The following is an 11916-nucleotide window of genomic DNA, read 5'->3' as shown; positions in this document are numbered from 1 at the left end:
TGATTTGTGGTAGTTACATAATCTGGTATCAATTTGGGACTTGAGAGGATTAAGAGTGAAGGGGTACAGGCTAGTCTATCAACCACGTCATGGTCAATGAGGCTTCTGTGTGGGCAGGTCCTTTTTTGAATTCTGGGAACTCCTGCATTTTCCTTCTTGAAGGAGGGAGATACTAGACTCTGTCTTGGCTCACACCCTTGGAGACTCTCTCTTTGCTTATTCCCTGGAAGACACTCTACTGACAAGACACATGGTGCTAAGCCCAGGTAGCTGGATAAGCCACATGGATCAACTGTAATGCAACCAGAACTCTGGAGCCAGGGAAGCCACATAGAGACCCCTGCCAGCACTGAGATGCTTACAATGCCACTGGATCCAGAAGACTTCCCACCCACTGACCTGTGATACTCCTGCATTTGGTATCAATGCATGCATTTTGTGAGTTGAGGAGGACTTTATAGATTGGTATTGGACATATGGGCTAATATTGGACTCTGGGGTTTCGACTGGACTGGGCTGAGATGCTTTCTGAATGTACCTTTATATAAAACTCTCTCTTATACACATATGCATTTCTATGGATTTGTTTCTTTAGTCTATCTGGAATAATACAGAGAGGATCTTGAATGCAGCTTGAGAAAAATTACCTACAGAGGGGAAGTAATAAGAATAAGCATAGGTTTTTCAGTAGTAACCATATAAGCAAGCAGCCAAAGGGATAATGCATAGAAAATCCTAAAAGAAAATATTTGTCAACCAGAAATTTATATCCAACAAAACTACTCCTTCAATTTGTGGGAGAAAGGGCAATTTCAGATAAGGAGAAATGGAAAGGATTTTTAAAAGCAAGATTATATCTCTACAAAAAATTATACTGGGCGTTCCTTGAATAGAGAAGCATCATCACCACCAACAACAGATAGAAATGTGCGATCAACATATAAGACATCGCTATGCAGAAATAAAACCGTTTACAAAGTAAAATACGCAAGATGGAAAATAGGGAATCAGAGATATCAATCTGTAAGAAAGACATATTAAGAATATAGATGGGAAAGTGTAGATACAAAACATGCAAATGGGGAAGAAGAAAAATAGTTTTCAAGAGATGACAGACTATAGTAAATATGGGGAAAAAATAATAAAAATAACAAGGTAACCAAGGCTCACGCAGCCACAAGCAATGATGCAAAATGCCAGAAGATCACAGGCTGGTGGGTGCAAAGTCTTGTGACTCCAAAGGCAGTGGACGTATCTCCTGGGAACATGCAGGTCTCACCATATCTCATCAACAGGAAAGTGAAGGCAGAGAGAGACAGAGCAAGGTTCCCAGGACTCTCCTTATGAGAAACTCATGTATATATGGAGGCACCATCAGTCTGTGACCTGATTGACAAGGTAGACTCCACTCCTGCACTTTTATAACTTCAAGATGACACAAAATTATGCAACTACCACAACCGACAAACAAATAAAACTCAGCACAGAAATATATGAAGAACAAAGAGACAAATAATGCCACACGCACAACAGCAAAGACTAGACTTCAAGGCAAAATCCATTATGAGAGAGAAAATAGGTTACTAAATGACGATGAAAGAGGTTAAAGACAAGAAGACATATCCAAAATAAACATATACACACCCAGTGGAAGACCCTCAAAGTATATTAATCAAGTTATTGTAGATTTGAAGAGAGTCATAGACAATACTACAAAAATAGTTGTTATGTGATGTTATTGAATTGGTTCCAACTCATAGAAACTGATATACATTCAAGGAAATTCAATCAATGCAAATTTATTCAAAATTATTATTATTATTCAGTCTGAAACTGATCAAACATGCAATCAAGATGCATTGACATTTATTAGCAATTGGAGTGAAAAAGCTGGAACGAAAAAAGTAGGAACAGTAGTTGGAAAACATGTCCTTGGCAATAGAAACAAGCCAGAGATGATATAACGGAATTTTGCAAGACCAATGGCTTCTTCATCACAAATACCTGTTTTCAAACAACAAAAATACTAGGAGACTTCAATGCACCACTTTCAAAGGATAGAATAACAAGAAATTAACTCAATAAAGATAGCACAATTAGTAAACTGGACCTCCTATGCATCTACAAAATACTCCAACAAACATCACAATATACATTGCTTAGGTGTGCACATGCAAAGTTCTCTAGAACAGACCAGATATTAAGTCACAAAATAAAGCTAAATAAATTAAAAACAATAAGATATCACAAACCATTTACTCAGACCACAAAACTATAAAATTAGAAATCAATAGTAGGGAAAGCAAATGGAAAAATCTATTGTGTAATTGAAGAAATAAGATATGAAAATTTTTAATTCCTTGAAATAAACAAGAATGAAAATAAATTCCAAACCTATAGAACAGAGAAAAATCTATACTCAGAGGAAAATTTATAGCAAAAACACATCCATCCTCAAAGAAGAGAGAACCAAAATTAATACCTTAACACCTCTTCAACAATTAAAGCAAGAGCAACTATATTATCTTTCAACCAACAGAAAAAACGGAATAAGATGTATTAGGGCAACAATAAATGGGTCAGAAAACAGAAAAAAAGAAAAAATCAACAAGACAAGATGTAGGTTCTTTGAAAGGATTAATAAAGCTGACAAACCACGGGCAAATTTAACAAAGCAAAAGGCTAATATGCAAGTATTAAGAATAAGAAATGATTTTTTTTGTTCCTTGATGTTTGATACCTGATCCCTTCGATAGCTTTTGGTCACACAGGCTGGTGTGCTTCTTCCATGTGGGCTTTGTTGGTTTTGAGCTAGATGGCCACGTTTTTATCTTTAAGTCACCAGACGCTATCTCTTTTGATAGCCGGGCACCATCAGCTTTCTTCACCACATTTGCTTATGCACACGTTTGTCTTCAGTGATCATATCAGGAAGGTGGTCACCCACTGATATGATTTTTTGTTCTTTGTTGTCTGATAACTGGTTCCTTCTATACCTCGTGGTCAGACAGCCTTGTGTGCTTCTTCCATGTGGGCTTTGTAAATGAGGGTGAGTACAGAGTGGAGACTCAAAGCCCATCGGTAGACAACTGGACACCCCCTTACTGAAGGGTTGTGGGGAGGAGATGAGAAGGGTAGCAACGATGAACATATAACTTTCCTCTAATTCGTAAATACTTCCTCCCCCCCCCCCCCCACTATCATGATCCTAATTCTAACTTACAAATCTGGCTAGACCAGAGGATATACAGTGGTACAGATAGGAACTGGAAATACAGGGAATCCAGGACAGATGACCCCTTCAGGACCAGTGGTAAGAGTGGTTATGTCTGGAGGGTGGAGGGAATGTGAGGTGGAAAGGGGGAGCTGACAAGAATCTACATATAGCCTACTCCCTGGGGGATGGCCAGCAGAGAAGAGGGCAGGGGGAGGCGTCGGACAATGTAACATATGACAAAATAATAATATTTTTGAATTATGAAGGGTTCATGAGGGAGGGGGTGTGGGGAGGGAGGGGGTAAATGAGGAGCCAATATTAAGGGATCAAGTAGAAGGCAAATGTTTTGAGAACGAGGAGGGTAACAAATATGCATATGTGCTTGACACAATGGATGCATATATGGATAGTGATAAGAATTTTATGAGCCCCCAATAAAATGATTTTTTAAAAGAATAAGAAATGAAAGGAATCATATTATAACTTAAATAAATAATATAATAACTCAACATTATGAAAGAGGACCCCTGTTAATAGAATGAGTTACATGTTGGGCTGCCAATCTCAAGGACAACAGTACAAAATTACCAGCTCTTCTGTGACAGAATTATGAGGGATTCAAATCCTCTAAAGATTTCCAGTCTCAAAAACCTACAAGGGAAATCCTACCCTGTCCTATAGGGTCCCTATGATCGACTTTGGGTCAATAGTAGTGAATGACTGTGAAACACTGCTCCAGTATATTTGAAAACCTGAAAGAAATGAACAGATTTCTAGAAACACACTACTCACCTAAATTACCCCAGACTGATGTAGAAAACCTCAGTAGACCCACTAAAAAATAATTAGATCAGCTCATTAAAAAAATAGTCTGGAACCAGATGATTTCACCAGGGAATTTTGCCAAGCATTCATAGTAGAGCTGATACCAATTTTACACAAACTATTCCAATACATATAAAAGGGTGGAAAATTCCTGAACTCATTTTATGAAGCAAGTATAATCCGATACTAAGACCGGGCAAAGGCATTACCAGAATAGTGCATTACAGACTACCCCAACAAACTTGAAAACCTGGACAAAGTGGGAAAATGTTCTCGAAACACACCAGCTACCTAAATGAATACAGACTAATTTAGAAAGTTAATGATGAAGATATTAGTCCCTTATGGACATACATGTAAAATTTCTTTACATAATCCTTGGCATTAAAATTCAATGAAATATGAAAAAAAACAATAAATCATGATAAAGCTGGTTCAGTATCTGGAAAATAATCAGTGTAGTCCATCATATAAATAAAACAAAGGATAAGTACTACAAATCTTACAAATTGATGCATGAAAGGCATTTGATAAAATATAAACCCTTTCATGATTAAAATACTCAGCAAAATAGAAATTGAAGAAAAATGTCTCAAAATAATAAGGGTAATATATGAAATGCCAACAGCCAACATCTCACCAAATGGGAGAAACTGAAACTTGAAGCATCTTCCCTTGGTATTGGTACAATGATAGATACATAGACCAATTAATTAGAACAGAGAACCCTGAAATACAAGCAAGCACCTACTGCTTCTGGTATCTCACCTGATTTTGTATAAAAGTCTAAAATACATTAAGTGGAGAAGAGATAGCCTTTTCAATAAATGATGGTAGCAAAATTGGATCTCTACTTGCAAAAGAATGAAACAGGACTCCTCTCCCACATCATGTGAGAATTCAAGATGAATTAAAGACCTAAATATAAACACTAGAATCATAAACAGCTTCAGTGAAAAGTTACAGCCATAAAGGCCCTAATATAAGATATAAATACACCACTGAACATAATGAAAAACACCCACACTCCAGAAGACAAAATAGGGGCCTTCTAAAATATGACATTTATGTACTTCAAAAGACTATCAACTTTAAGTCCCTAGGAATATTTCAGTTCCTTAAAAATCCTACAAGTGAGTAAGCAGAGTTTTGCTGATAGGGTTTCCAAATCCAAACCTTTCTGGTGTGGTCTATGAAAAATGCTGCCGGTTTCCCACTTGGATTAAGCCCCAGGTGAATCCCCTCTGATCGCTAACCAAGGATGTGAATAATCTTGCTATCAGAGGGCATTGGAAAGTAAACTAATGCAGATATAGTTAGGCTAGCATTTGTTCTCCCTTTTGACCCATTTTAAATTTGATCTAGTTTTCTTTTGAACTGAAGTTTTTCTGTTTTGTTGTGCTATTAGTTTTGTCTTTTTGTTTGTATATATTATTCTCTATATGAAATCCAGGGTAGGTAAATCTATAGAGCTAGTAATTGCATTAATATTTTCTCTGGGTTATGGCTGGGTGGGCAAGGGGAAAAATGGAGAGCTAATAATAATGAGTACAAGAAAGAATTTAATGTTCTAAAATTGTAATGATTGCACAGTTATTTTTATATGTTTAAAATATTGAACTGTATGATATGTAAGTTAAAATTTAAAAATAAATAAAATAAGTTTGCAATACATGGAGAGATAACGAAAAAATTGTCATCAAAGGAATAAAAAGAGAACCTACAGATTGCAAAACAATTTTGACAGTGATATATCAGGTAGAGCTAATTTTTAAAATCTCTAGATGAATATACTGACATCAGATATATCTTCAATGAAAGCAGAGAATACCAGAAAGATGCTTATTTGGGTTTCATTAATTATGAAAAGGCATTGACTGTGTGGATCATAAAAGTCTATGGATAGATTTGAGAAGAATAGGAATTCCAGATCATTTCATTGTGCTCATGGGGAACATGTACGTGGACCAATAGGCCGTCATTCAAAGAGAAGAAACAATTACTGTATAGTTTAAAGTCAAGAAAGTGTGCATCAGGGTTGCATCCTTTGACCATGCTTATTCAATCTGTATGCTGAGCAAATAAACTGGAAAATCTGAAGAAGAGTGAGTCATGAGGATTGGAAGAAGACTTATTAACAACCTGCAAGAGACAGACGATATAAGCTTGCTTGCTGAAAGTGAGGAGGACTTTGAATCCCTTGCTAATGAAGATAAATGATTGCAGCCTACAAAATGGATTACAACTCGTTGTAAAGAAACCTCAAATTATCACAACTAGGTAAGAAAACGATAAGTGGAGAAAAGATTGTGAAGTTTCAAAAATTCGTTTTGTTTGGATCCACAATGAATGCTCATGGAAGCAGCAGTGAAGAGATCAAAAGATGCACTGCATTAAGCAAATCTGCTGCACAAGACGTCCTTAAAGTCTTGAAAAGGAAGAATGTTACTTTGTGGATTAAGGTACACCTGACTCAATCCATGATCTTTTCAATTCCCTCAAATGTACTTGAAGGTTGGACATTGAATAAGAAATACCAAAGTAAAATGGATGCATTTAAACTATGGTGTTGGTAAGCAATATTGAATGTACCATGGGCTGCCAAAAGAACAAACAAAAATCTTGGAAGTACAGACAGAAGGCTCCTTAGAGAGAAAAATGGGAGGGCTTCATCTTACATACGTTGGACATGTTATCAGGAGGCACCAGGGCCTGAAGAAAGACATCCATCATGTTTGGAAGAAGAAGTCTCTCAACAAGATAGATTGACACAGTGCCTGTAACAATGGGCTCAAACATAAGAACAATGTTGAAGTTAGCACAGGACCGGGTGGACCAGATGGTGTGTCTTTCTGTACATAGGGTCGCTATGGGTAGGAACAGACTCAATGGCGCCTAACAATAACATAGAAAGTTACAATATCTTTCTTAGTTTTATGTTCTTATGTACAAACAAAACAAATAGAACGTATTTATTAGAGGTTAAAAAATGAGAAACACAAATAATTGAATCTAAAAAGGGCCACAAGACAAGAATTGACAATTGATTAAAGATGACATCCAGGAACCCAACAATCAGGAAAAAATGCTCAAGTTCATTAGCTATAAAGGAATTACAATATAATTAAATTAAAACAGCCAGATATCATCCACACTGATACTCAGGGCAAAATTTTAAAAACAAAAACAGGAAATAATAAACGTGGAGAGATTGGAATGCTCACACATTACTGGCAGAATTGTAGAAAACAGTAGGAGGCTTCTTTAAACAAATGCAAATACCTTATGATCCTGTAAATTCTCTGCTTGGTGTATACACAAAGGCAGTGGTTCTCAACATTCCTGATGTCATGAGTCTTTAACACAGTTCCTCATGTGGTGAAGCCCAGCCATAAAATTATTTTTGTTGATACTTCATAACTGTAATTTTGCTACTGTTATGAATTGTAATGTAAATATCTGATATGCAGGATTTATTTTAGTTGTTACAAATTGAAAATAATTAAAGCATAGTGATTGATCACCAAAAATATGTAATTATATAATGTAAAATATTTATTTCTAATTACAAATAAATGAAATTTTGTCTTGAAGCACGGTGTAGCATGAGTAACAGTTTTCATGCCAGGTACTCTTATGTTGGCATATCTGCATGTGGCAGACCCACCTGGAGATGGATAGAGGACCAGTGTCTTTGTTCCTAAGGCCATCGGAAATATGTGTTTTCCGACGGTTTTAGGAAACTCCTATGAAAGGGTCATTCTACCCCCAAAGGGTTCGTGACCCACAGATTGAGAACTGCTGCTCTAAGGGAAGGAAAAAAACACAAACAGATATAAGTTCACGCACATTTATTGCAACAATTTGTATAATAGTGAATATATAGAAATAATCAAAAACTATCTGTGGAAGGATAGATAAACACACTCTGTTAATCTGGGTGGACTAGAGAAACAAATCCATAGAAATTCATATGTCTATAAGAAAGAACTTTATATACAAGAACAGTTGTGTATTGAGAAAATATCCCAGCCCAATCCAGATCAAATCCTTAAGTCAGATATTACTCCATATGTCCAACACCAATATATAAAGTCCTCTTCAGACTAACGAAATGCATTCAATGACGCTGACTTCAGGATGACACAGGCCAATGGGTGCAAAGTCTTGTGGATTTGTAAGTGGTGTGATTAGAATCTCAGTGCTGGCCGGGGTCTCCACATGGCTTCTCCAGGTCAGGCACTAGCCAATTCCATGTGTCTGGTCAGTTACAAAGTCTCCCGGGGAGTGAATTGAGAGAGAAGATGTCTCCACCACCAAGGAGGAAATACCAGAGTTCAAAGAATTCTCACGAGAAGGCCATGCCCACATAGAGGCCTCATTGGTTATATCTTGATTGATAGGCCAGACTCCACCCCTTCACTCATAATCCTTTCAAATTGACACCAGATTAGGTAACTACCACATAAACTCTAGTGCATACAAACAGTGGAGTATTATGCATCTTTAAAAAAGCAATAACTAGTTTGTAAAACACTCCATTTCACAGTCAGCAAAGTTAGTTAATCTCATAAAAATAAATATTTCATAACACACAATAAAAGACTCACATAAACCACTGAGCGGACGGGAGGGTTACTGAAATATTCTCACTGTTTTGATGCAATGGGTTGTGCAACAACATGTAGCATGTTTTTCTTTCTATGTATTATAGCTCCAAATTCAAGGAAAATAATATTCATAAAAACTAAAAAGAGAGGAGTCACACACTTCAATAAAAAGTACAGATTCTTTGCTCTTTAGACCTACACCCTGCTCAGTAGTTTTAAAGGACAAAAAGTAAAATTGAAAGTTAGTTCCATTCTTTTGTGACACACAAGCTAATTTAAAATAGATTAAAAAAACGAAGAAAAAATTTAAGCTCCAGTTATAATATTGAAATATTCTATGGGTAGAATATTGAATGATGCAGGAAACATCAAAAGATTATGGAATGAATACACAGAGTCATTGTACACAAAAGAATTGATCAACATTCAACCATTTCAAAAAGTAGTACATGAGCAAGAACCAGTGGTACTGAAGGAAAAAATTCATACTGCCCTGAAGGCATTCGCCAAAAAAAGCCTCCAGGAACTGATATAAATCCAATTGAAATGATCTAACAAGCAGATGAAGGACTAGGAGCACTCAGTTGTCTATGCCAAGAAATTTGAAGACAACTACTTGGCCAACTGACTGGAAGATATCCATATTTGTAATCATTGTAAAGAAAGGTGACCCCATAGAATGTGCAAATTATAGAAAGTATCACTGATATCATCTGCAAGCAAAATTTGTGTGAAGACCATCCATCAATGGTTACAGCAGCACATTGACAAGAGACTCCCAGAAATTCGTGCTAAGTTTAGAAGAGGATATGAAAGAAGTGAAATCATTGCTGATGTAGACTGGATCTTGGTTCAAAGCCGAGGATAGCAGAAAGATGTTTACTTGTTTTTTTATTGACTATACAAAGGCATTTAGTGTGTGGATCTTACAAAATTATGGCTAGCCTGGAGAAGAAAGGGAATTCCAAAGCACTTAATTGTGCTCATGCAGAACTTGTATATCAGAGTTGGGGAATCTTTTTGCTGTCAAGGGCCATTTGGATAATTATAACATCATTCCAGGCCATACAAAATTAAAGGCTTAAAAATTAACCTGCCCTATTTGGTTAAAATTTTAATTAAGTCCCCTCTAGCATGATTTCTGGAACTGCTGCTCTTTGGTGAGGCATGTGATGTTAGCTGGTATTGATGTTTCAAGGGCTGTATCGGACCCACAGGCCAGATTTCCCACACTGCTGTACATGGCTTAAGAAGCAGTTATGCATACAGAAAAAGTGAACACTGTATGGTTTAAAATCAGGGAAGATTTTATTTATCAGGATTGCATCCTCTTAGCATACTTATTCAATCTCTATGCTGAGAAGGTGAACACAGAAGCTTCAGGGCATGAAGAATAGGTTTCAAGGAATACTTACTAAAAACCTTTGATACGCAAATGACACAATCTTGCTTCCTTCAAGTGAGGAGGATTTGAAGCACTTGCTGCTGAAGATAAAGGATTTCAGCTTTCAACATGGGTTGTAATTTAATGTAAAGAAAACAAAATCTCTCTTCTTCGGCGCTGCCTACGGAGGAGGCAGCCATCTCCCACCAGCATCATAGCTGCCCTCAGACCCTTGGTGAAGCCTAAAATTGTAAAAAAGAGGACCAAGAAGTTCATTCGGCACCAGTCCGACCGCTATGTCAAGATTAAGCACAACTGTCGCAAGCTCAGAGGCATTGACAACAGGGTTCGGAGAAGGTTCAAGGGCCAGATCTTGATGCCCAACATTGGTTACGGGAGCAACAAGAAAACCAAGCACATGCTGCCCAGTGGCTTCTGCAAGTTTCTGGTCCACAACGTCAAGGAGCTGGAAGTGCTGCTGATGTGCAACAAGTCATATTGTGCAGAGATTGCTCACAACGTTTCCTCCAAGAATCGCAAAGCCATTGTAGAAAGAGCAGCCCAGTTGGCCATCAGAGTCACCAATCCCAACGCCAGGCTGCGCAGCGAAGAAAATGAGTAGATGGCCCATTTGCGAGTTTTATTTATGCTAAATAAAACCATAAATGAAAAAAAAGAAAAAATCATTTTATTGGGGGCTCATACAATTCTTATCATAATCCATACATCCAACCATTGCCTCAAGCACATTTGTACATATGTTGCCATCATCATTTTCAAAGCATTTTATTTCTACTGGAGCCCTTGGTATCAGCTCCTCATTTTTCCCCCTCCCTCCCCCTCTGTCCCTCCTTCATGAACCCTTGATAATTTACAAAATGTTATTATTTTTTAATGCCTTGCACGGCCGATGTCCCCCCCCACCCCCTTGTCTGTTGTCAATCAACCTGGAGGGGGTTATAGGTAGGTCATTGTGATGGATCAGTTCCCCCTTTCTCCCCCCACATTCCCCTTACCTTCCTGGTATGGCCACTCTCACTATTGGTCCCAAAGGGGTTTTTTGTCCTTTATTCCCTGTGTTTCCAGCTCTTATCTGTACCCATGTACATGGGTACCCATGGTCTAGCCAGATTTGTAAGGTAGAAATAGGATCATGATAGTGGGGGATGGGGGAAGCATTAAAGAACCATAGGAAATCTGTAAATTTCTTAGGTTCTATACTGCACCTTGAATGACCTGTCTTCTCTCCACAACCCTTCTGTAAGGGAATGGTCAATTGCTTACAGACTGGCTTTGTCCCTCCACTCCACACTTCTCACCTCATTCACATTATGATTTTTTCTGGATCTTTGATGCCTTACACTTGATCCCATTGACACCTCATAATCACACAGGGAGTACACTTCTTCCACGTGGGCTTTGTTGTTTCTCAGCTAAGTGGTCACTTGTTTATCTTCAAGCCTTTAAGACCCCAGAAGCGGTATCTTTTAGTATCTGGGCACCATCAGCTATCTTCACCACATTTTTTTATGCACTCTCTTTGTCTTCAGCGATCAAGTCGGGATGGTGAGCATCTCAGAGTTCCAGATTGTTTAGAACAAAGTGTTCTTGTGTTGAGGAAGTACTTGAATAGGGGTCCAATGTCCATCTGCTTCCTTAATATTAAACCTATAAATATATATACATAGATTTATTTCCCCATCATCATATAAAAATATATTTACATATGTGCATGCCTTTATCTAGATCTCTATAAATGCCATTTGCCTCCTAGTTCTTTCCTCTATTTCCTTATCCTTTCCTCTTGTCCCACTATCATGTTCAGCCTTCATTTGGGTTTCAGTAATTCCTCTCAGTTACTTTGTCCTTGATCAAACCCT

The 11916-nt window shown here is 37.5% G+C and overlaps 1 protein-coding gene across 1 annotated transcript; it reads left to right on the top strand.

Moving 5' to 3' along the window:
- The first annotated feature begins 6154 nt into the window (after nt 1-6154).
- Nucleotides 6155-10658, top strand: LOC142433519 (large ribosomal subunit protein eL32-like). Its single transcript, XM_075538395.1, has 2 exons — nt 6155-6221; nt 10189-10658. Exons 1-2 carry the CDS (start codon nt 6155-6157, stop codon nt 10656-10658), a joined length of 537 nt encoding a protein of 178 aa, XP_075394510.1.
- Nucleotides 10659-11916: the final 1258 nt, after the last annotated feature.

This window comes from Tenrec ecaudatus, chromosome X (genome assembly GCF_050624435.1).
Source record: "Tenrec ecaudatus isolate mTenEca1 chromosome X, mTenEca1.hap1, whole genome shotgun sequence".
NCBI lineage: Eukaryota > Metazoa > Chordata > Mammalia > Afrosoricida > Tenrecidae > Tenrec > Tenrec ecaudatus.
The sequence above is the reverse complement of the archived record's forward strand: the minus strand, read 5'-3'. Positions and strand labels throughout refer to the sequence as shown.